This window comes from Cervus elaphus, chromosome X (genome assembly GCF_910594005.1).
Source record: "Cervus elaphus chromosome X, mCerEla1.1, whole genome shotgun sequence".
Taxonomy (NCBI): domain Eukaryota; kingdom Metazoa; phylum Chordata; class Mammalia; order Artiodactyla; family Cervidae; genus Cervus; species Cervus elaphus.
In genome coordinates this window covers 116,253,817-116,280,795 of record NC_057848.1, presented here as the reverse complement: position 1 = coordinate 116,280,795, position 26,979 = coordinate 116,253,817, and the positions used below count along the sequence as shown (strand labels likewise).

At 38.9% G+C, this 26,979-nt stretch overlaps 1 protein-coding gene across 2 annotated transcripts in view; it reads right to left on the bottom strand.

Annotated features, from left to right (window-relative positions):
- Positions 1–256: 256 nt before the first annotated feature.
- The window catches only part of EDA2R (ectodysplasin A2 receptor), a 104,866-nt gene continuing 78,143 nt past the window's right edge, over positions 257–26,979 (bottom strand). For both annotated transcript variants that reach the window (XM_043897502.1, XM_043897501.1), the window contains exons 3-7: positions 8,945–9,123; positions 8,307–8,392; positions 6,559–6,723; positions 3,262–3,661; positions 257–2,022 (exon numbers count right to left, since the gene is read on the bottom strand). In XM_043897502.1, the coding sequence (XP_043753437.1) occupies positions 3,285–3,661; positions 6,559–6,723; positions 8,307–8,392; positions 8,945–9,123 (807 nt within the window). In that variant the 3' untranslated portion in view covers positions 257–2,022; positions 3,262–3,284. The remainder of the gene's footprint in view (positions 2,023–3,261; positions 3,662–6,558; positions 6,724–8,306; positions 8,393–8,944; positions 9,124–26,979) is intronic.

Genomic DNA, 26,979 nt, shown 5'->3' with positions numbered 1-26,979 from the left:
TGGTCTCTGGTTCCTCTGCCTTTTCTAAACTCAGCTTGGACATCTGGAATTTCTCAGTTAATGTAATGCTGAAGCCTAGCATGCAGGATTTTGAACATAACCTTACTAGCATGGGAGATGAGTGCAACTGTCTGGTGGTTTTAACATTTTTTTGTACTGCCTGTCTTGGGAATTTGGATGAGGATTGACCTTTTCCAGTCCTGTGGCCACTGCTGGGTTTTCCAAATTTGCTGACGTATTGAGTGAATCACTTTGATAGCATCATCTTTTAGGAATTTAAATAGCTCTGCTGGAATTCCATCACCTCCACTAGCTTTATTGACAGCAGTGCTTCCTAGGGCCCACTTAACTTCATACTCTATACTCCATACTTCATACTGGCTCTGGGTGAGTGACCACACCATCATGGTTATCCAGGTCACTAAGATCTATTTTCTATAGCTCTTTTCTGGGTATGCTGGACTATATAGGCTGCTATTAATACCAAGCAAATAAAATAATTGCTCTATTCATCTGGGCAATTTTTATTTCAAAATGTGATCTATGTAAGGGAGTAGATGTCAGCCTAATTATCCTATTATGGACATAAGGGAGACTTAAAATCAGTACGTGGTGCCTACACCTGAGCCTCGATGTTCCAATCTACCATGTAGTATCAGCCATGGAGGGAGAAGTTCTACTTTATTCTAAGAAGCGTGTGAAACTGGTCTTGATGGCTTAGCAATTGATTGGTTTTTCTCTAAACTAAGAGCACCAATGTTTCCTGAGAGGCCCTGGGGCAGGCTTTAACAAAAACCTAAGGTCTTAAGTGTCCCCCTAGAGCTCAGGGACTTCACAATCACCCTAAAAATGCTCTGAGCTCTGAGTTTGGCCCTGGGGATGTAGAGACTCAACCTTGGGCTTAAGAAGATCAGGCACCATGAAGGGACAAAAGAGGCAAGAAAAGAAGATAAATAAGATAAAAGGAACTTTAGGAAGTACCATTTTAAAGGAAACTGAGTTGGATCCCCACTAAAGAAGGTAAGAAACCTGTAAGGGGAAAGGGGGCAAAGGGATTAGCTCTGTGATTGTCACAGCCACAGCAGTCTAAGAGATGTATGGGGAATTGAGGTTTCACGCCTATCCTAACATGTGTGTAGGGGTGTGTGTGTGTGTGTGTGTGTGTGTGTGTGTGTGTGTGTGTGTGTATGTGTGTGTGTGTGTGTGTGTGTGTGTGTGTGTGTGTGTACTGGGGAGGGGAGCAGTGCAGAGTAGCTGAATAGGAAAAGTTTGATTTTGTCTCTAAAGTACAAGGTAGATGTATCAATAGGATACTGAGAGGCTCCTCCTTTAGGTTCACCTGACCAAAAAGGCAGGCAGTAAAACTCTACCCCATTCACTGCCATCTATTCCCCTCTTGTCTATAATCAAGCTGAGCTAGGAACATGTCTGGTAGTCCCACGACTGGGTAATCTGGCTTTCTAGGCTAGCTAGGATAGGAACGCAAGAAATGCTGCTGGTTAGTCTTGGGAAAATGATGAAGAATCAATCCTTTGGTAGGATGAGATAGGATGTGCTCTGTCTGTATAGTACAGGCTGTTGTAGATATCATATCTCATGCCCCTGCTGCTGTTGTGGTTTAAGAACAAGGCAGGAGACTCCAGAGAGAATGATTGGGCTGCCATGAGCCCAAGAGACCTAGGGAGGGAGTAGAGCAAGTTAGAAACCAATGGGGCAATCTCATTATCTGCTTCTTCTCTCCATCCCTCAAAAAATGGTTTAGGCCAGTGGTTAGGGTACAATAGCAGAAAAACGTCACCTGTTTGAGGTGATTACTTGACAATTCTATCTTACTCTACATTGGTAAGACAATTTCACATGAAACTGGATTCAGTTTTAAGTACCCCATACTTTAAATGAACCAAAGTGGTACTTTCCAGACAGGAGATGCTCTCTTTAGACTTCTTCAGGGCTATCTCACGACACAGGAAGCAGATGAGGTCTGTGTGGCCCAAGGAGCAGAGCAGGACCCAGGGTTGGTTACTATAGAGAGAAAGAAAGTTTTTCTTTACAATGAGCTCAAATCCATCAGTCATAGCAACAATACCCATTGATGAGTAGAACTTTCTGACACTGTAAGTATGTGAGCAAGGATGACACCAACACTTCGTGGGGATATTATAAAAGGGACTCAAGCATGGATTGAAGGACTTGGAAGGGAGGTTGGACTATATGACCTTGAAGGTATCTAGACTGACCTTAGTAGCAGTCTTGGCTTTCACCTACATATTGTTTACATTTTCTTAGGTAAGATATAGGGAGGGGTAGTCAATGGGGAGCCTGGACACTATCATAGCTTAGGAGAAATATTGAAATGGGTGGTGAAAGTAGTTGGTTAGTTGAAAAACAAGAGTCCACTCTCATGCTTCATACTGTCCCTTGTTACTTTCTTAAGCGTTTGAGAAAGTAACATTGGCCATGGAACAGTCACATTGATTGAATTGGACAAGCTCTGGATTGGAGCTTCAAAACCTGGGTTCTAGTTCAGTTCTGCCACTGAAATGCTCTGTGACTTTGAGCAAATCATTTCTCCTCTCTGTGTCTCAGGTCTTGCCTCTATAAAATGAAGCTAACAAACCTTGAACTGCTTACCACAAAGGGATGTTATGAAGACCAGATGACTGTAGTGTGTATGTAGGGATATATAAATTGTGACTGGGAGCAAGGAAGGGAAAGAAAAACTAACATGGTTTAAATACCTCTAATGAATTAGACACTGTAAAAGACACTCGCACATGCCATTTCTCACTCACCTCTCACACTATAAGGTGAATAGTATTTCTTATTTTTCACAGATTAAGAACCTGAGGCTCAGAGAGGTGAAGGAATTTATACAAGGTTCACACAGCTATTAAGGAATGGAGGTAGATTTGAAATATAGGACTGCCAGATACTGAGATTTGTGTATTTTCCCATTGTACCTTGCTGATTGAACACATGATGGGAGATAACTGAATATAACTATTAGACAGTGGGGCCCCAAGAAAGTTTTCAAAAGGCCAGGATATAGAAATTGTTATTATGTCAACCTGGCTAGTTACTTGACAACTATAGGCCCAGATCTGATGTATGACTGACTGGCTCAAAATAATTAGCATTACCATTGTTGTCCCTCTATCTACCAGTGTTCTTAGTTTGCTGTTCCTCTACCCCTAGCCCTACTGAACTCCAGGGGATAATTCCTCTGGGGATGGTCACCAGTTTCTGGTCTTTCTGTCTTACCTTTCCAGCTCACCTCAGTAGAGTTAAGGGCTGAGGACTTCAAAGAGCACAGTGAGCTCCGGCCTGTCTCCAGAGCTTTCAGCTGCATTTCCTGCTAATGTCTCAGCTCCAGTATAGGAAGCAGAACTGGAAAACTTTCGCAGGTCCAGCTCTGTGCATTCAATGGGAGTGTGGACCCAGTGGGAGTGGCTCTCTGAGGCGCAGGAGGCCAAGGTAAAAGATTCTTGTATGGGGAAGCCATGAGTTGAGCTGCTGTTGTCATCTAGGATGGAATTAAGTGGCTGGGTCTCAAATATGCTTTCACTCAGTGGGGACTCAGGGCTGGTCTTCTGGCCAGGTGGTATGGGGAAGAGAGATTCCTCCTCTGCTGTCTCACCAGCCTCATACTGAAGCGAACTTCCTGAAATTTGAAACAGAAAGCCACTGGGTCAGAGGAAGCCAAAAGTAGGGGCTCTTCTCAGTGGAGCAGCTGGCCCTGAGCACAAAATTGGGAAATATCTGGGAACTAGTGCACTCCTTCCCATCCCTGGGAATCAGAGCACATAGCACCAGGCTGAGATGACAAAGTTGAGAAACACATTTGCATTGGGGTATCAGATTGAGGCTACCTGGTGGTGGATCAGGGAAAAAGAATCAATTTCTCCAGAGAAAGAGAATCCTTTGTGGGAAGCAGGAGTTTAACAATCTCCACTCTAGATCTGGCAATGAGCTTTATTTCCTGGTGCTATTCCCGTGTATATTTTGTGTTATATGGCAAAAGGCACTTTGCAGGTGGAATTAAGATTATGGACCTTAAACAGGTAGATTATCCTGGATTACCCAAGTGGGCCCAATGTAATCACATGTGTCCCTATAAAGGGAATATGGAGTAAGAAGAGTCAGAGAGAGTATCAGATATGCAAGATGAAAAGCTTTTGACCACCATTGCTAGTTTTGAAAATGGGAAGGGGTCATAAGCCAAAGAGCAGGTGGTATATAGAAACTGGGACTGGCCCTCAGCAAGGAAATGGGACCTCAGCCCTATAACTGCAAGGAACTGAATTCTTCTATCTTTCTGAATGATTCAGGAAGTAGATTATCTTCTGAAGCCTCCAGAAAGGGATAAAGCCTTGGCAACACCTTGATTTCAGCCTCGCTAGACTCTAAGTGATGATCCAGCCAAGCTTACAAAGCTTCTGATCTATGGAAAGGGTAAGATAATAAATGAGTGTTATTTTAAGCTATTAACTTTGTAGTAATTTATTATAGAAGTGATAGAAAATTAATATGCCTTTCATGCATAAATCTAATTCAACATCAGGTTACAAATTAAGAGCCTATGGGATGTGTATTTGTTTGACCCCTGCACTGTGGCATTGGTTGCTTTTAATTACAACTCATTGTTAGAACTTAACACTATTTCATACAAAGATTTAGATTCTTGGCTTCTCTTGAAAATTCAGAAGGTTTTGAAACATTGAATATTCCTACATGGTAGTAAAGAGCTAAAGCTGGGTAGTAGATTCCCTTTAGACAGGGGATGAACTATTCAATTTGTCACAATTCCTACTCCTCTCTATTGTACCTTATATTGGATCCAATTCACATATTAATCTCACCCATACAAGCCCAGTATGCATATAAGTCAGTGACTTCTGATAAACACCTTCCCCAAATGAGAAAATGTCTTACCCTTTTTCCCCTATGGAGACCATGAGGGAGCTACCTGCCCTCGTATCCTCAGAGAAGGGTACTGCATTATTATTTTGAAGACAGAGGAGGTGCCGAGAAAGGTTACCCATTTCTCCTCTCCTAAGGCAGGGGGAGGGAAACAGGTGGCTCTCAAATGTTGCTTCATCTTCTTCCTTCTGGGCCCTGGAGCCAAAATGTTTCATTGCCCATGCCCAGAGATGGGTCAACTGCTCTTATCTGAGAAACTGGCCTCCAAAGTCAGAGACAAGATGGTTCACCCTGAGCCACAATGTTCCGGGAGACATCAGAGAGTAGAGGTGAGAGAACCAGAGTTTTGGAAGGGTCATAAAGGGATAAGAAGGAAATGGCAACCCACTCCAGCATTCTTTCTTGGAGAATCCCATGGACAGAGGAACCTGGCAGGCTACAGTCCATGGGATCGCAAGAGTCAGACACGACTTAATGACTAAACCACAAAGGGATAATAGTGTTCCCCTTGTGCCCTACATCCCTTGAAATTTTAGATTTATCTCCACTTAAGTGGTAGAGTCAAACGTATCCGCTAGGCTTTTTGAAAATCATATATCAGGTCCTAGATCTGAACCTGTAAAAGGCAGGTCTATATAAGCAGGATCTTTACATAGAGAGGTTGAAAAAAGTTGTGTTGCTTTGGATCCAATATCCAGTAGACTGATGAGGAATCCTAAGCATCTGTGTATCTATTAGAATGTATCTTCCCTTACTAAGTCAACTCCATTTACTAGCCTGGGTTCCTATTTTGGTGTTTCTGTTTAGCTCTCAGCTCCCTTGAGGGCACTGAGGGTACACCAAGCCTCAGTACTCTTGATTAAAAATTTAACCCCTTGTTTGGTTTTGGCCAGTCACCATCCCACCTCCCCCATATTTTCCCTCAGTGACCTGGACTTTCTGTCCCACATTCTTGGTTAATGGCTGGACTTGTGCTGAACACAGATCATGATGTTATTCCTAACTTTAAATCTCTTATGGGCTGGGCCAGACCTCTTTGGGTATCATTACTGTCTGAGAAAAAATGTCTCATTTTGTCAGTTCTTCTGGACACTGCACTCTGTTACTCACATCTGGTATATCACTATACTGATAACCGTTGCCTGAGACCTCACTCACTTTTATTACAGTCATGTCTCATTCCAGCCAGCCTCCCTCTTTTCCTGCTCCAGAATCTATACCTATTTGTAGAAATGACTAGTTAGAAAAGAACTTAGAAATTAACTCTATCATTTTAAAGGTTAAGGAGAAAGATTTAAATATTAAGGAGAAAGAAGCTAGATGACATCTGAAATTACACAGTGATTTAGAGGTAGATTTAGAACCTAGGTCTCCAGATGCCTTTCTCAAGGGTTTTCCTAGTGTTGTAGTCCTTTATGAACTCCTGTACCTTAATGAACCAGGTCCCATAAACACACAGGGTCACCCTCAATTATCTCTGAAGTCTTGTGCCCATTGCTACCCTCAGATAGTCTACCTTTGAGGCTTTTCATCACTGTAGGGAAAGTCCATTAACTCTCAATCTCAGAAAATTTCCTCTATTCAGCTAGTCAGAAACTTGTTCCTGATTCATGTAATATGTGAAGCAGCTACCCTTACCACGCTGGCAATGTCTGTTGAAGAACTGCTTGCAGTAGAGGAAGAAGAGCCCCAGGAAGGCCAGGGTAAACACCACGAGCAGACTGCTCACCAGTGCAACAAGTGTGGCCTCCTGAGGGGATACTGTGGGTACATCTGCCTTCACTAAGCTCAGCTGGAAGGCACCTGTGAGACAAGAAAGTGGGGGAGGTCAGTCACTGTAAGCAGTCAATAGTCATCCTGACACTGGGTCTGGACTTCCTCAAGCCATCACCTTCTCCCTAGGGTCTTACTCAATTAGGGTTGATAAATTGGTTCTACTCCCTTGTAGAGCAAAGAACAAAGTGGAGGGACTCGAATATATTGCTGATATGGTATAAATTAGTATAGCTACTTGAAGATTCACATATCCTATGGTCTTTCCATGTCACATCTAGTTATATAACCTAGAAAAATAGAAACAAACTAAAATGTTCATCAGGGCACAGGATAAATAAATCATGATATAATTCTATAATGTGATATTATATAGCATTTAAAATAAAAGACTTATATGGTTCAATATAAATAATCCAGAGGGGAAAAGTAAATTGGAGAATATATAGTTTGATATCATTTAAGCAAAATATTACAAAAATTAAAAAAATAGCATATATTGCCTATGAATATATATATATATATGTATGTATTTATATGTATCAAAATATGGTTGGAGAGTATGGCAGAGTCATAATGCTCACCGGTTATCCACATGCTTCTCTACATTTCCCATATACCCTTGTAGTAAGGCCATCAGAGTAATTCTGGCCAATGAACTGTGAGTGGAAGTAATATATGTTACCTGCAGACTGAAATAGTTAACAGCTAATATGTCTGTCTCCTCTATCTCTTACACTGTCCCACCAACCTGGAAGCCACATGATTTGATGGTATAGTCACAAGATGGAAGAAGACCTTTGCATAGCAAAAAGCAAACTTTTATTATATTAAACCACTGAGATTTGGGAGTTTGTTATTGTAGTATATCCTACCAACAAGATATACACAATTTCATGTTACTGGTTGCCTCTGGGGAGGTAAAGAGAGAATGAAACTCAGAAAGGACAGAAAAATGAGCTCTGTTTAACCTGTGGAATCTTCATTTTAAAAAATATCTGAAGCAAATATGTATGATTTTAAGATTTATTAATTACTGATACTGTATAATTGAACATTTTTATTTTTTATATTTTTCTGCATTTAAAATATTTTTACATTTGAAATACTTCATGTTTTAGAAAGATATCACTCAAAAAATGTGAGTTGACATATAGACAGTAGATAGACAAAAATGATAGACATATAAATGGATAGTGATATGGGTACAGACTAGAACCTAGTACTTCAGCCTGTTACCAGTCCTAACCATTAGGGACTCCTATAAACTTCAAATAAATAATCCACAATTGTACAAATGTTATAATTTATAAAGTGCTTCTAACCTATTATTTCATTAGAAATAGACAGCATCCCACAAGGTATGAGGAACAACAATTTTCATGACTTACATTTTTTTTCAGATAAGGGAAATGAAGTTCAATGAGTTACAATGGCTTTTAGAAGGTTACACAGAAAATATATTGTGAAACTATTATTCAAATGTATCAGATTCCCTTGCCAATCTACCCTATAGGAAGGAGGAGGAGAGGGTAGGGGAAGACTTTACTACCCCATTTTGCTGTCATCCTATGGATTGGGGAAGAAAGGGGAGAAGAGAACTGGATACACACACTGAACTTCAGAGGAGGGTGTCTGCTTTGTGCACGGGATACATTCTTGATCTTGTAGGCCTCCAATACGTGTCTTTTGGTAGAATCTGTGGTCAGAACAATAAGAAATGGCAAGGTGGTCAAACAAGCAATGTACTTGGATTGGTCTGTCTTGAACCATAGGCAGGTTCTAAGAGTCTTGCCCTCTAGGATGCCATCTCTCATTCTGACTCCTTTTGAGTTCTCTGCCTCTATGTCTGTTCCTGACTTAGAATCCCAGACTCCTCACCTCTTCCCCCATTCACCAAACCCTATAGCCAAAAGAGGAACTAGTCTCACAAGAGAAGGAAACACTGCTTTGATACCAACTGCTTCCCAGTCTCTTTTAGATCTACAGTGAGATTTACCTTGAAACTTGGATCTGAGCAAAGTATGCAGGCATGATAAAAAAAAAGCTGTTTACAGCTCATCTATAACTGACTGTGTGCTAGGCACTTTATAGGAGGATCTTGAGAAGATACTGTTTTGCCTACATGGGAGCTTAACCTCATCATTATATGGACAGAAAACTTCAACTAGGCTCTGAGAGGTAAGGGTCAGTGAGACCTCCAAGGTCTAGAGAAGGACCAGAAGAGCTTGACCTCATACAGAAGGCTCACCTGGGCAGACAGTTCCCACAGATGGCATTAGAGGTAGCTGTACAATTGGCCTTCTGGATACGATTGATGACAGCACAGGTGATGCAAGTCTGACATCTATGGTGTCCCCAGCTGCTTTTGTATCTGCGAGGAGGGCAGGCTGTGCAGTATGCATCTCCACCCTCTCCATAACCACAATCCTGTAGAGAAATGTGAGTTACTAACATCACAGAGATTTTGAGAGAGGATTAGCTATGGGACTAGTGGACACTGCATATAGCAACATTTTGCACACTGCAAGTTGCAACCCATTACTGAATCATGACATCAATTTAAAAGGTTTCAACCAGTATTGAAAGTTGAAATAAGATAAAATAAAATAATGACACCAAATGTCAGAGTGCAGAGCATGTACTAAAGCTAGGTATTTATATCAATCATCATAGGCTAGGTCAGTTCAGCACAGTTCACTTGCTCAGTCATGTCTGACTCTTTGCGACCCCATGTACTGCAGCACGCCAGGCCTCCCCATCCATCACCAACTCCCGGAGTTTATTCAAACTCGTGTCCATTGAGTCGGTGGTGCCACCCAACCATCTCATCCTCTGCCATCCCCTTCTCCTCCTGCCTTCAATCTTTCCCAGCAACAGGGTCTTTTCCAATGAGTCAGTTCTTCCCATCAGGTGGCCAGAGTATTGGAGTTTAAGCTTCAGCATCAGTCATTCCAATGAATATTCAGGACTGATTTCATTTAGGATGGACGGGTTGGATCTCCTTGCAGTCCAAGGGACTCTCAAGAGTCCTCTCCAACACCATAGTTCAAAAGCATCAATTCTTCAGCACTCAGCTTTCTTTATAGTCCAACTCTCACCTCTATACATTACTACTGGAAAAACCATAGCTTTGACTAGACGGACCTTTGTTGGCAAAGTAATGTCTCGGATTTTTAATATGCTATCTAGGTTGGTCATAACTTTTCTTCCAAGGAGAAAGTGTCTTTTAATTTCATGGCTGCAGTCACCATCTGCAGTGATTTTGGAGCCCCAAAAGATAAAGTCTGTCACTATTTCCACTGTTTCTCCATCTATTTGCCATGAAGTGATGGGGTCAGATGCCATGATCTTAGTTTTCTGAATGTTGAGTTTTAAGCCAACTTTTCCACTTTCTTTCACTTTCTTCAAGAGGCTTTTTAGTTCCTCTTCACTTTCTGCCATAAGGGTGGTGTCATTTGCATACCAGAGGTTATTGATATTTCTCCCAGCAATCTTGATTTCAGCTTGTGTTTCATCCAGCCCTGCTTTTCTCATGATGTACTCTGCATATAAGTTAAATAAGCAGGGTGACAATATTCAGCCTTGACGTACTCCTTTCCTTATTTGGAACCAGTCCGTTGCTCCATGTCCAGTTCTAACTGTTGCTTCCTGACCTGCATGCAGATTTCTCAAGAGGCAGGTCAGGAGGTTTGATATTCCTGTCTAAGAATTTTCCACATTTTGTTGTGCTCCCCACAGTCAAAGGCTTTGGCATAGTCAATAAAGCAGAAATATATATTTTTCTGGGACTTGCTTGCTTTTTCGATGATCCAGCAGATATTGGCAATTTGATCTCTGGTTCCCCTGCCTTTTCTAAAACCAGCTTGAACATCTGGAATTTCACAGTTCACATACTGTTGAAGCCTGGCTTGGAGAATTTTGAGCTTTACTAACATGTGAGATGAGTGTAATTGTGTGGTGGTTTGAGCATTCTTTGGCATTGTCTTTCTTTGGGATTGGAATGAAAACTGACCTTTTCCAGTCCCTTGGCCACTGCTGAGTTTTCCATATTTGCTGGCATATTTAGTGCAGCACTTTCACAGCATCCTATTTTAGGATTTTAAATAGCTCAACTGAATTCCATCACCTCCACTAGTTTTGTTTGCAGTGATGCTTCATAAGACCCACTTGACTTCGCAGTCCAGGATGTCTGGCTCCAGGTGAGTGATCATACTATCATGATTATCTGTGTTGTGTTTAAAATATTTTCAAAGCAAAGCAATAAGCCAGAGATGCCTGGGGAAAGAAATTATGAGTGGAGACATATAATAGACTGCCTAAGAGAAAGCTGGAGAAGATCATTTGGGAAATTAGGATATTCAAAAGCACCACTATATTTGGAGGGGTAGTTTAAAAAGGTAGCAGCATGTCTATGGCAAGATACATGATTAGAAAAAAGTGGAAAAAACCCAAAGCTTACATGTAAGACTGACCTACAGGCTAAGTGCCAGTTTGGCTAAGTGTTGAAGGAGTGCTTCAGCACAGAGCCGATCTGCAAAGCCTGGGTGAGATATGTGGGGGTTTTGGGTTGTTATTGTTGTTGCTTGCTTTTAACTGCTGGCATTCAAGGAAATCCCTGTTAAAATATTAGCTGAATATGATCTAAATGAATACAGATTTCAGTGATCACATATAACAAGAAATACAGCTTTTGTGCAAATAGTTTTGTTACTGGTTAGGGAGAGGGTCCAAGGGGAACCTCCCTCATGGGCCTCAGTCCTTGTTGAGGACACAGAGAAGAATATGAGCTCTCACCTGTGAAAAATCAAGTTTATTAAGGAAAGATCAGAAACAACACCTCAAGGGAGAGGTAGGCCAAGCCAAGAGAGGCACTGGACCAGGAATGATGAAGTATCAGAGATTTTAATGGTGGGGTGTTTACATATTTATTTAGATGGGCATGAACTGAGAATTTTGATTGATAATTGTAAGTTACATACCAACAGGTTCTATTGTGCGTATCTTTCCCATAACTCAGTCTGCTATAATAAGACGTATGTATGCCTGCAATGCAGGAGACCTGGGTTTGATCCCTGGGTTGGGAAGATCCCCTGGAGGATGGCATGGCAACCCACTCCAGTATTCTTGCCTGGCAAATCCCCATGGACAGAGGTGTCTGGTGGGCTACAGTCCATAGGGTCACAAAGAGTCAGACATGACTAAGCAACTAAATACATGGCACATGTATGTATAGAGTATTTATGAACCCTTAATTGGTTAGAACTGGACATGGAACAACAGACTGGTTCCAAATAGGAAAAGGAGTACGTCAAGGCTGTATATTGTCAACCTGCTTATTTAACTTATATGCAGAGTACATCATGAGAAACGCTGGGCTGGAAGAAGCACAAGCTGGAACCAAGATAGCCAGGAGAAATATCTATAACCTCAGATATGCAGATGACACCACCCTTATGGCAGAAAGTGAAGAGGAACTAAAAAGCCTCTTGAAGAAAGTGAAAGAGGAGAGTGGAAAAATTGGCTTAAAACTCAACATTCAGAAAACTAAGATCATGGCATCTGGTCCCATCACTTCATGGCAAACAGATGGAGAAGCAGTGAAAACAGTGGCTGACTTTATTTTTTGGGCTCCAAAATCACTGCAGATGGTGGTTGCAGCCATGAAATTAAAAGATGCTTGCTCCTTGGAAGGAAAGTTATGACTAACCTAGATAGCATATTAAAAAGCCAAGACATTACTTTGCCAACAAAGGTCCATCTAATTAAGGCTATGGTTACTTTCCAGTGGTCATGTATGGATGTGAGAGTTGGAATGTGAAGAAAGCTGAGTGCTGAAAAATGGATGATTTTGAACTGTGGTGTTGGAGAAGACTCTTGAGAGTCCCTTGGATTGCAAGGGGATCCAACCAGTCCATCCTAAAGGAGATCAGTCCTGGGTGTTCATTGGAAGGACTGATGCTGAAGCTGAAATTCCAATACTTTGGCCACCTCGTGCGAAGAGATGACTCATTGGAAAAGACCCTGATACTGGGAGGGATTGGGAGCAGGAGGAGAAGGGGACAACAGAGGATGAGATGGCTGGATGGCATCACTGACTCAATGGACATGAGTTTGAGTAAACTCCGGGAGTTGGTGATGGACAGGGAGGCCTGGCGTGCTGCGATTCATGGGGTCGCAAAGAGTCGGGCACGACTGTGTGACTGAACTGAACTGAACTGAATAGGTTCCCAGCTGCCTAAGGTCACAGCTGTGTATCAACGGGGCATGTGCCAGGCCTGGAGAAGCCCTATGGTTAGTTTGTATACACTGTGTGCCTAGGGAGCATACACTGGAGTTGGAAAGGTCTCTGTGGTTATTTTGTATATGTGTGAGCTCTCCTTGGCTGTTCTGTGGCATGTCTGGGGTAGGATTTAGAGATCAGCTGGCATCCTTTTCAGCTAGACCACCCCTCATTGCTCATGCCTATCTTCCTACCTGATGGTATGGTTAAAACTCCTAAACAAATGGACTACTATAGCCATCATCAAATAATGTAACAACTGAAAACAGTTAACAATGGGGAAGTGGGGTAATCTGATTTCCAGATTTACCATATTATAATTAAAACAGTGACCAGTTTTTACCAATGACAACAAAAACACAAGGCATAAAAAGAAACAGGAATGTCTGACCCATTTAAAGTAACAAATAAAATTGACATAAACTGTTCCTGAGGAAGTCCAGACATCAGACTTACTAGACAAAGGCAGAAAAGTACTTTCTTAAATGTGTTCAAAGAAAACCATGGAAAAACAGAGACAAAGAATTAAAGAATATAAGGAAATAAATGTATGAACAAAATGGGACTATCAATAAAGAAAAATTGTAAAAAGGAACAAAACAGAAATGCTAGAATTGAAAAGTAAAATAGCGGAAATAAAAAATTCATTAGAAGAGTTCAACAGCTGATCTGAGAAGGTTTAAGAATAAATGAGCAAACCTAAAACGTTACAGTTGAAAGTATAAAGTCGGAGGAGCACAAATTTAAAAATAAGGAAAAAGGCAAACAAAACCTGAGAGACACCATCAAGTGGGCCAATATACACATTATGGGAGGCCCGGAAGTAAGAGAGAGAGAGAGAAAATCAGAAAAAAAAATTTGAACAAATAATGGCTGAAATTTCTCAAGTTTGAGAAAAGACATGAATAACACATTCACCATGCTCAACAAATATCAAGTTGGAAAAACTCAAAAAGATCCATATTGAGACATAAACAAGATGTAGATAGTCAAAGACAAAATGAAAATCCTGAAGCAGAAGGAGAGAAACAATTTATCTAGTACAAGGGATCCTCAATAAATTCAACGTTGATATCTTTTCAGAATCTGTGGAAGCTTGAAGGCAATAAGATGACATACTTAAGTCTCAAAAGAAAAAAACTGCTAGTGTATAGGAATGCAATCCTATACACTAAAAATGAGAAAACAGAAAGAGAAATTAAGGAAAAAATTCCATTCACCATTGCAAAAAAGGAATAAAATACTTAGGAATAAATCAAACTAAAGAAACAAAAGACCTATGTATAGAAACACTGATGAAAGAAATAAAAGATGACACAAATAGATGGAGGAATAGACCATGTTCATGGATCAGAAGAATCAATATAGTGAAAATGAGTATATTACCCAAAAGCAATCTATAGATTCAATGCAATCCCTATCTAGCTACCAACAGTATTTTTCAGAGAACTAAAACAAATAATTTCACAATTTGTATGGAAATACAAAAAACCTCGAATAGCCAAAGCAACCTTGAGAAAGGAGAATGGAACTTGAGGAATCAAGCTGCCTGACTTTAGACTATTCTACAAAGCTACAGTCATCAATGCAGTATGTTACTGACACAAAGACAGAAATATAGTTCAATGGAACAAAATTGAAAGCCCAGAGATAAACCCATGCACCTATGAACACCTTATCTTTGACAAAAGAGGCAAAAATATGCAATGGAGAAAAGACAATCTCTTTAACAAGTGGTGCTGGGAAAACTGGTCAACCACTTGTAAAAGAATGAAACTAGAAACACTAGAAAGTGTTAGAAACACTTTCTAACACCATACACAAAAATAAACTCAAAATGGATTAAAGATCTAAACGTAAGACTAGAAACGATAACACTCCTAGAGGAAAACATAGGCAAAACACTTTCTGATATAAATCACAGCAAGATCCTCTGTTATCCACTTCCCAGAGTAATGGAAATAAAAGCAAAAATAAACAAATGGGACCTAATCAAACTTAAAAGCTTCTGCACAATGAAGGAAACTATAAGCAAGGTGAAAAGACAGTCTTCAGAATGGGAGAAAATAATAGCAAATGAAGCAACTGACAAAGAATTAATCTCAAAAATATACAAGCAGCTCATGCAGCTCTATACCAGAAAAAAAAAAAACCCCACAAAAACAACCCAATCAAAAAATGGGCTCAAGAACTAAACAGACATTTCTCCAAAGAAAACATACAGATGGCTAACAGATACATGAAGAGATGCTCAACATCACTCATTCTCAGAGAAATGCAAATCAAAACCACAATGAGGTACCATGTCATGCTGGTCAGAGTGGTTGTGATCAAAAAGTCTACAAACAATAAATGCTGGATAGAGTGTGGAGAAAAAGGAATGCTCTTACACTGTTGGTGGAAATGCAAACTAGTACAGCCACTATGGAGAACAGTGTGGAGATTCCTTTAGCAACTGGAAATAGAACTGCCGTATGACCTAGAAATCCCACTGCTGGGCATACACACCAAGGAAACCAGAATTGAAAGAGACATGTGTATCCCAATGTTCACTGCAGCACTATTTACAATAGCTAGGACATGGAGGCAATGTAGATGTCCATTAGCAGATGAATGGATAAGAAATCTGTGGTACATATACACAATGGAATATTACTGAGCTTTTAAAAAGAATGCATTTGAATCACTTCTAATGAGGTGGGTGAAACTGGAGCCTGTTGTGCAGAGTGAAGTAAGCCAGAAAGAAAAACACCAATACAGTATATTAACGCATATATATGGAATTTAGAAAATGGTAACCATGACTCTATATGCGAGACAGCAAAAGAGACACAGAGATAAAAAACAGACTTTTGGTCTGTGGGAGAAGGTGAGGGTGGGATGATTTAAGAGTATAGCATTGAAGCATGTATATTACTATATGTGAAATAGATCACCAGTCCAGGTTCGATGCATGAGACTAGGCACTCAAGGCTGGTGAACTGGGATGACCCTGAGGAATGGGATGGGGAGGGAGGTGGCAGGGGGCTTCACGATGGGGGACACATATACACCCATGGCTGATTCATGTCAATGTGTGGCAAAAACCACTACAATATTTTAAAGTAGTTAGCCTCCAATTAAAATAAATAAATTAAAAAATAAATAAAAGAAATAATCTGTTAACCAAGAATGTTATACCCTGAAAAAAATCATTCAAAAATGAGGGAGAAGGGCTTCCCTGCCAGTCCAGTGGTTAAGACTTCACCTTCCAATGTAGGAGGTATGGGCTTGATCCATGGTCAGGGAGCTAAGATCCCACATGCCACATGGCCAAAAAGTCAAAACATAAAACAGAAGCAGTATTTAACACATTGAATAAAGACTTTTAAAATGGTCCACACTGAAAAAAACAAAACAGAACAAACTTTAAAAACATGAGTGAGAAATTAAAACATCCCTAGATAAAGAAAAGAAGCTAAAGGTGTTTGATACTATTAGAGTAGCATTTTAATAAATGCTAAAGGGAATTCTTCACATTAAAATGAAAGCACAGTTGTTTGTAACAGAAAAAAGCAAAAGAAGCAAAAATAGCACAAAGGAAGGTGATATCAAACTGTACAAGAGCAGTTTTTGTATCCTATTGAAGTTATCAATAAGCTGGTATCAATTCAAACCACATTGTTAAAATTTATTATGTAATATATGAAATAACTAATGAGGACCAACTGTATAGCACAGGTAACTCTATTCAATATTCTGTAATGGCCTATATGGGGAAATAATCTAACAAAAGGGGATATATGTATATGTATAACTGATTTACTTTGCTGTATACTTAAAACTATCAACATTGTAAATCAAGTATACTCTAGTAAATTTTTTAAAAAATAAATAAAATTGAGTATGTTAAAGGGAATCCACATGGTAACCACAGAGAAAAATATCCAAAAGAATCTCATGAAAGAAATGGTAAGGGAATTAAAACTTTTCATTGCAAAAAAACAAAAAACAAACAAACAAACCAAAAAAACTAGCACAAAAACAGCAATAAGTAAGACAATAAACAAAAAATGATGTAAGAAATACATAAAACAAACAATAGAATGCCAGGAAGACTCTTTTATCATTATTAATCTTTATGTATGTGGATTAAACTCTTCAAATGTACAGATTGCTGGATAGATAAAAAGAACATAATCTACCTATATGCTATACAGTGAGATTCACTTTAGATCCAAAGACACAGATAAGTTGAAAGTAAAAGAATGGAAAACATAGTCCATGCAAATAGTACTGAAAAGAGAATTGGGATATCTATACTGATAACAGACAAAATAGACTTTAACGTTAATACTTTTATAAGAGAAAAGGAAGAATATTATATATTTAATAAATGGTCAATACATCAAGAAGTTATAACAACCCTCAGCATACATTCACCAAAGAACTAATCCTCCCCCCCCAAAAAAAATCTATGAACCATTGACACAATTTAAATGAGTAATAGCAGTTCTACAAAAATAGTTGGAGACTTTAATATCACATTTAAATAATGGATTGAATATATAGAGAGAAGATCAATGACAACATAGACGGCTTTAATAACACTATAAAACAACTAGATATAACTGACCTATATAGAACACTACACCTAACAAAAGAAGATAACGTTTTTCTCAATTGCACATGGAACACTTTATAAGTTAGATCACACATGTTAGGTAAAAACACAAGTTTCAGTCAATTTTAAAAGACTGAAATTATACAAATTGCTTTTTCTGACCACAAGACAATGATGCTGTAAAACAAAAACAGAAAGAAAATTGAAAAATCTACAAACATGTGGAAATTAAAACACCACATTCTTAAAGGAACTAATGGATCAAAGAAAATAGCTTAAGTGAAACTATAAATTACTTTTAAACTGAATGAAAATGAAAATACCACATACCAAAATGTATAGTATACATCAGGGCAGTAGCACTCTGAAAGAAATTTATACCTGTAAATGCCTATATTAAAAAAGAAAAGAGATTTCAAATCAATAATCTAACTTTACATCATGAGAAATGGGGAAAAAAGAGCAAAGTAAACCCAAAGCTAGCAGAAAGAAGGAAATAATATAGATTAGAGTGGAGATAGAGTAGAAAAAACAACAGGGTAGATGAAATAAAAAGTAGATTCTTTGAAATGAAAAACAAAATTTCCAAGCTTTTAGCTATATTGACAAAGAAAAAAAGAAGATAAGAATGACTAAGATCAGAAACGAAAGCGAGAGTTTCCTGACAAGATGATGGAGTAGAGGGACCTAAGTTTAACTTCTCAATGAAAATACTAAAATCACAACTACCTGCTGAACAGCCATCAACAAAAAAGTACTGGAATCTAGGAAAAGATATTTTACATTCAAAGACAAAGGAAGCCACAGTGAGATGATAGGAGGGGCACATCTGCAATAGAGTGAAATCCTGTACCTGCCAAGTGGGCAACCAACAAACTGGAAACTAAATTTCAGAGGATCTCCCACAGAACTGAGAGTTCTGAGCCCCACATCAGGCTCCCAAGTTTGCTGCTATGGTGTCATTAGGAGGAGCCCCCAGAGCATTTGGCTTTGAAGACCAGTGTGGCTTGATGGCAAGAACTCTGCAAGACTTGAAAAAATAATAACACTCTTAGAGGGAACACATAAGGTTTCATGTGCACCACGACCTAGGGAGAAAAGCAGTGACTTCATAGTAGTCTGGGTCAGACCTACCAGCTGGCCCAGGAGGGTCTCCTGGATAGATAGGAGGCAACTGTGGCTCACTGTGGGGACAAGGACATTGGTGGCAGAGGTAGAGGGGAGTACTCATTGGCATGAGCTGTCTAGGAGGCCACCTCTGACACTATGACCTGGTTCTACACAACAGCCCTTAGACTTCAGTGCTAGGAGATCTCAGACTAAACAACAAACAGGGCAGGAACATAGCCTAAACCATTAGAAGACAGGCCACTTAAAATCTTCCTGAGCACACAGCCATCTCTAAATACACACCTTAACACAGTCTTGCCAACCAGAGTGACAAGACACAGTTCTACCCACAAGTGGGCAGACACCAGTCCCTCTCACCTGGAAGTCTGCACAAGACCAGCCTCAACCACCAGGGGGCAAACACCAGAAAAAAGAACTAAAATCCTACAGCCTGTGGGATCCAAAACACAAAAAGTTAGGCAAAATGAGATGGCGGAGGAATATTTTCCAGATGAAGGAACAAGATAAAACCCCAGAACAACTAAGTGAAGTGGAGAGAGGCAATTTACCCAAGAAAGAGTACAGAGTAATAATTGTAAAGATGATCCAAGAATTCATGAATAGAATGGATGCAGAGAGTGAGAAAATACAAGTTTTTAACAAAGAGGTAGAAAATATAAACAATAACTAAACAGAATTGAAGAATAAAATGACACAAATGAAAAGTACACTACAAGGAACCAAAAAGAGAATAAATGAGGTAGAAGAAGAGTTAAGTGAGCAGGAAGAAAATATGGCAGAAATTAATGTTGTAGAATAGCATAAAGAAAAATGAAAAAAGTAAGGACAGTCTGAGACACTTCTGGGACACATCAACATTCACATTATAAGGGTACCAGAAGGATACAAGATAGATAAAGGATGTGAGAAAATATTTGAAGACACAATAGCCATAAACTTTCCTAACATGAGAAAAGAAATACCCATCCACATCCAGAAAGCACAGAGAGTCCCATACGTGATAAACCCAAAGAGAATTCAGTACCACCAAATGAGTTTTACAGCAAATGATGAAGGAGCTTTACAACAAATGATGAAATAGGCTGAAAATGCCACAATTAGAAACAGGAAAATTACATAATGGGAAAGCTCAACAGTAAATGTAAACATACAGAAAATGTATGGAATCATTCATACACATATTATTGAAACCCACAATCACGAGAAGAGGAGAATACAAACGCAGGATATTGTAAATGTGTTTGAAATGGATAGACCAGCAACTTTAAAGCAATCTTTAAAGCAATATATATGTATATATTTTATGTCAACACCTCATGGGAAGCACAAACCAAAAATCTGTAATAGATACACACATAAAAAATAAAAAAAGAATACAACAGAACTCTTAAGATAGTCATCAAATCCCTGCTGCTGCTGCTGCTAAGTCGCTTCAGTCATGTCCAACTCTGTGCAGCCCCATAGATGGCAGCCCACCAGGCTCCCCTGTCTTTGGGACTCTCCAGACAAGAACACTGGAGTGGGTTGCCATTTCCTTCTCCAATACATGAAAGTGAGAAGTGAAAGTGAAGTCGCTCAGTCGTGTCCGAATCCCAGCGACCCCAGGGACTGCAGCCTACCAGGCTCCTCCGTCCATGGTGTTTTCCAGGCAAGAGCACTGGAGTGGCGTGCCATTGCCTTCTCTGCATCAAATCCCTAGAGAAGAGAATAAGAAGGAAGCGGGGGAAACCTAAAAAACAAATCTAAAACAATTAACAAAATAGCATTAAGACATAAATATCAGTGATTACCTTAAGTGTAAATGGATTAAATGCTCCAACCAAAAGATACAGACTGACTGAATAGATACAAAAACAATATATATATATATATTCTCTCTCTCTCTCTCTCTCTCTATATATATATATATATATATATATACTGTCTATAAGAGACCCACTTCAAATCTAAGGACACACACAGACTGAATGTGAGGGGATGAAAAAAGGTATTCTATGCAAATAGAAATCAAAAGAAAGCTGCAGTAGCAACACTTATATGAGAAAAAATGGACTTTTTTTTAAAATTTATTTTTTAATTTTTATAATATCTTGGTTTCTGCCATACAACAATGCAAATCAGGTGTAATTGTACATACATCCACTCCCTCTCTCCCTTCCCTCCTTTCCCCCACCCCAACCCTTGAAGTCATCACAGAGCACCAGATTGGGTTCACTGTGGTACATAGTAACTTCTCATCAGCTATCCATTTTAAACCTGATAGAGTACATACATTGATGCTACTTTCTCCATTCCTCCCACTTTTGCCTTGCCCCACTGTATCCACAAGTCGATTTTCTACATCTTCCTCTCCATTCCTTCCCTGCAAATATGTTCATCAATGCCATTTTCCCAGATTTCATATACATGTGTTAATATACTATAGTTGTATTTCTCTTTCTGACTTACTTCATTCAGTACAACATGCTCTGGATTCATCGACCTCACTAAAACTGACTCAAATTCATTCCTTTTGATGACTGAGTAATATTTTATTGTATATATGTATCACATCTTCCTTATCCATTCATCTGTCATTGGACATCTAGGTTGTTTCTATGTCCTGGTTACTGTAAATAATGTTGCTATGAACATGGGTGAAAAGTGAAAGTGAAGTTGCTCAGTCGTGTCCAAGTCTTTAGGGTACCTGTGTCTTTTTCAATTATGGCATTCTCAGAGTATATGCCCAGTAGTGGGGTTGCTGGGTCATATGATAGATTTATTCCTAGTTATTTATGGAATCTCCATACAGTTCTTCATAATGGCTGTATCAATTTACATTCACACCAGCAGTGTAGGAGAGTCGCCCTTTCTCGACATCCTCTCCAGCATTTATTGTTTGTAGATTTTTCGATGAGGGCCTTTCTGACTGCTGTGAGGTGAGGTGATAACTCATTGTAGTTTTGATTTGTATTTCTCTAATAATTAGAGTGCTGAGCACATTTTCATGTGTTTACTGTCCATCTGTATGTCTTCTTTGCAAAAATGTCTGTTTAGATCTTTTACCAAATTTTTGATTGCTCTGTTTTCCTAACAAAGCTGTATGAGCTGCTTATATATTCTGGAGATTAATCCCTTCATGGATCACAGCCTTATCATGATAACACATGGCATTGTGTTATCATTGCATAACACAATGAAGCTATGAGCAATGCATTGAAGGGCCACCCAAGACGACTGGGTCATAGTGAGCAGTTCTGACAAAATGTGGTCCACTGCAAGAGGGAATGATAAAACATTCCAATATTCTTGTCAGGAGAACCCCTTGAACAGTGTAAAAAGGCAAAAAGATATGACACCAGGAGGTGAGCCTTCCAGGTGTCCAATAAGCTACAGGGTAAGAGCAGAGGACTATTATTAATAGCTCCAGAAAAGCATGAAGTGGCTGGGACAGAACACAAATGATACTCAGTTGTGGATGTCTGGTGGTGAAAGTAAAATCTGATGCTGCAAATAACAATATTGCATAGGAACCTAGAATGATAGGTTCATGAATTAAGATAAATTGGATGTGGTCAAGCAGGAGATAGCAAGAGTGAACATTGACATCTTAGGAATAAGTGCACTAAAATGGATAGGAACAAGTGAATTTAATTCAGATGACCATAACATCTACTACTGTGGGCAAAAATTCCTTAGAAGAAAGGGAGTGGCCCTCATAGTCAGCAAGAGTCCAAAATGCAGTAATTGGGTGCAGTCTCAAAAATGACAGAATGACCTTGGTTCATTTCCAAGGCGAACCATTCAGCATTACAGTAATCCAAGTCTATGCCCCAAACAGTAATGCAAAAGAAGCTAAAGTTTGCCAGTTCTATGAAGACCTACAACACTTTCAAGAACTAATGCCCAAAAGATGTTTCTCTCATCATAGGGGGTTGCAAAGCAAAAGTAGAAAGTTAAGAGATGCCTGAAGTAACAGGCAAGTTTGCCCTTGGATTTCAAAATTAATCAGGGCAAAAACTAACCCAGTTTTGTCAAGAGAACACACTGGTCATGGCAAACATCATAGTCCAACAACACAAGAGGTGACTCTACACATGGACATCACCAGATGGTCAATAAAATCAGATTAATTCTATTTGTTGCAGCTGAAGATGGAGATCTATACAGTAAGGAAAAACATGATCTGGAGCTGACTGTTGCTAAGATCATGAGCTTTTTATTGCAAAATTCAGGCTTAAATTGAAAAAAAAAAAGTAGTGAAAATCACAGGGCCATTCAGCTATAGCCTAAATCAAATCCCTTATGATTATACAGTAGAGGTGGGGAATAGATTCGAGGGAGTACCTGAAGAACTATGGATGGAGATTGATGACATTGAATAGAAGTCAGTGAAAAAAAGAATCTCAAAGAAAAAGAAATGTAAAAAGGCAAAATGGTTGTCTGAGGAGAGCTGAGGAGAGAAGAGAAAAAAGAGCTGAGAGGAGAAGAGAAGCAAAAGTCAAGGGAAAAAGAGAAAGATACACCCAACTGAGTGCAGAGTTTCACAGAAAAGCACAGAGAGATAAGAAGGCCTTCCTAAACGAACAATAGAAATAAGAAAGGAAAACAATAGAAAGGGAAAGGCTAGAGATCTCTTCAAGTAAACTGGAGATGTCAAGGGAATATTTCATGCAAGGATTGGCATGATAAAGGACAGTAACGGTAAGGCCCTAAGAGAAGCAGAAGAGTTTAAGAAAAGGTGGCAAGAATACACAGAAGAACTATACCAAAAAGGTAATAATGACCTGCATAATCACAATGATTTGATCACTCACTAAGAGCCAGACATTCTGGAGTGTGAAGTCAAGGGACATTAGGAAGCATTACTACAAACAAAGCTAGTGGAGGTGATGGAATTCCAGCGGAGCTATTTAAAATTCTGAAAAAAAAAAAAAAAAAAAAAGATGCTGTTAAAGTGCTCCACTCAATAAGTTATAAAATGTGGAAAACTTGACACTGGCCACAGGACTGGAAAAGGTCAATTTTCATTCCAATCCCAAAGGAGGGAAATGCCAAAGAATGTTCAAACTATTGTACAATTGTACTCATTTCACATGGTAGGAAATTTATGTTCAAAATACTTCAAGCTAGGCTTCAGCAGTATGTGAACTGAGGACTTTCAGATGTACAAGCTGGCTTTAGAAAAGACATTGGAACCAGAAACCAAATTGCCAACATTCACTGGATCACAGAGAAGGCAAGAGAATTCCAGAAAAAAATCATTTAATTCTGATTCATTGACTATGTTAAATATTTGATTGTGGATCACAACAAGCTGTGGAAAATTCTTAAAGAGATGAGAATACCAGAGCACCTTACCTTCTACTGAGAAATTGGTATGTGGGTCAAGAAGTAACAAAAGGAGACATGGAGCAACTGACTGGTTCAAAATTGGGAAAGGAGAAAGACAATAGCTTATTTATTTTATATGCAGAGTACATCATATGAAATGCTTGGTTGGATGAATCACAAACAGGAATCAGGATTGCTGGGAGAAACATCCAACAATCTCGGATATGCAGATGATACCACTCTAATGGTTGAAAGTGAAGATGCACGAAGGAACCTCTTGATGAGGGTGAAAGATGAGAGTGAAAAATCTGGCTTAAAATTCAACATTCCAAAAACTAAGATCATGGCATCTAGATCTATCACATCATGGCAAATAGAAGGGGAAAAAGTGGAAGCAGTGACAGATTTTATTTTCTTGAGCTCTAAAATGACTGAAGATGGTGACTCCAGCCATGAAATTAAAAGATGCCTGCTCCTTGGAAGGAAAGCTATGACAAACCTGGACAGTGAATTAAAAAGTAGACATCACGTTGCACAAAAAGGTCTATGTGGTCAAAGCTATTGTTTTCCCAGTAGTCATGTACTGATGTGAAATTTGGACCATAAAGAAGGCTGAGCATGGAAGAATTGATGCTTTTGAATTGTGGTGCTGGAAAATACTCTTGAGAGATCGTTGGACTATGAGGAGATCAAACCAGTCAATCAGAAAGGAAATCAACCCTGAACATTCATTGGAAGGACTGATCCTGTGAATAGCCAACTCATTGGAAAAGTCCTTGATGCTGGGAAAGATTGAGGGCAAAATGAGAAGGTGGTAGTACAGGATGAGATGGTTAGATTGTACCACCAATTCAATGAACATGAATTTGAAAAAACTCTGGGAGATAGTGAAGGATAGGGGAGTATTGTGTGCTGCGGTACTTGGGGTCACAAAGAGTCAGATATGACTCAGAGACTGAAAAACAACAAAAACAAATTTTTCGTTTGATTTGCAATAATGTTCTCCCATTCTGAGGATTGTCTTTTAATCTGTTTATTGTTTCCTTTTCTGTACAAAAGCTTTTCAAAAAAAATCAATACTGTGAAAATGACTATAATACCCCAAGCAATCTACAGATTCAATGCAATCTGTAGCAAATCACCAATAGTATTTTTTGCAGAACTAGAACAAAAAATTCACAATTTTTTGGAAACACAAAAGACCTTGAATATGCAAAGCAATCCTTAGGAAGAGAAATGGAGCAGGAGGAATCAACTTTATTGTCTTCAAACTATACTACAAAGCTACAGTCATCAAGACAGTGCAGTACTGGGACAAAAACAGAAATAAAGATCAATAGAACAAGACTGAATGCCCAGAGATAAACTCATGCACCTATGGGAACATTATCTTTGACAGAGGAGGTAAGAATATACAGTGGAGAAAAGATAGCCTCTTCAACAAGTGGGGCTGGGAAAACTGGATACCTACATGGAAAAGAGTGAACATAGAACACTTCCTATCCCAATACATAAATATAAACTCAAAATGGATAACTCATGTCCATTGAGTTGGTGATGCCATCCAACCATCTCATCCTCTGTTGTCCCCTTCTCCTCCTGCCTTTTATCTTTCCTAGCATCAGGGTCTTTTCCAGTGAACTGGATCTGTACATCAGGTGGCCAAAGTATTGGAGCTTCAGTCTCAGCATCAGTCCCTTCAATGAATATTCAGGACTGGTTTCCTTTAGGATTGATTGTTTTGATTTTTCTTCAGTCCAAGGGGCTCTCAAGAGTCTTCTCCAACATCACAGTTCAAAAACATTGATTCTTCAGTACTCAGCCTTTATGGTCCAACTCTCACATCTATACATGACTACTGGAAAAACCATAGCTTTGACTATATGGACATTTTTCAACAAAGTAGTGTCTTTGCTTTTTAATATACTGTCTAGGTTTGTTATAGCTTTTCTTCCAAGGAGCAAGCATCTTTCAATTTCATGGCTGCAGTCATCATCTGCAGTGATTTTGGAGCCCAGGAAAATAAAAAACATTACCTCCTAGACTAATTGGACTAAAAGCAAAAGTAAGCAATTGGGTGTAATTAAACTTAAAACCTTTTGCAAAATATATTTAAAATAAAGAGACAAACAAGGATACTACATAATAATCAAGTTATCAATCCAAAGAAGATAACAGTTGCAAATATATATCCATCCAACATAAAAGTACCCCCATATATAAGGCATACACTAACAGTTATAAAAGAAGAGCTAGGTAACATAATAATAGTGGGGAGAGTAACACCCCAATTACATCAATAAATATTCAGACAGAAAATTAATAAGGAAATGCAGGCCTTAAATGACACAATAGACCAGATGAATTTAATATTTATACATCATTCCAACCAAAAGCAGCAGAATACACACTCTTCTCAAGCACAGTTAGAATAATCTACAGGGTATATTACATTCTGAGCCATAAAGAAAACCTTGATAAATTTCAGAAAACTGAAATCATATCAAGCATCTTTTCCAACCACAGTGCTATTAGATTGGAAAACAACTTTAAGAAGAAAATTGTAGAAAACACCCACGAACACATGGAGGCTAAATAATATGCAACTAACAAACAAGATCACTGGATAAATCAATGAGCAAATTAAAGGAAAAACCTAGAGACAAAAGAAAATGGAAACATAGTGATCCAAAAATGATGGGACACAGCAAATGCAGTTCTAAGAGGCAAGTTTATTATAGCAATACTTTATTACCTCAAGAAACATGAAAAACCACAAATATACAACCTAACCGTATACATAAAGCAACTAGAGAGAGAACAAACAAAATCCAAAGTTTCAGGAGGAAAGATGTCATAAAATTTAGAATAGTGGTAAATGAAAGGGACTTAAAAAAATAGAAATGGTCAATGAAAATACAAGCTGGTTCTTTGAAGACATAAGCAAAATTGATAA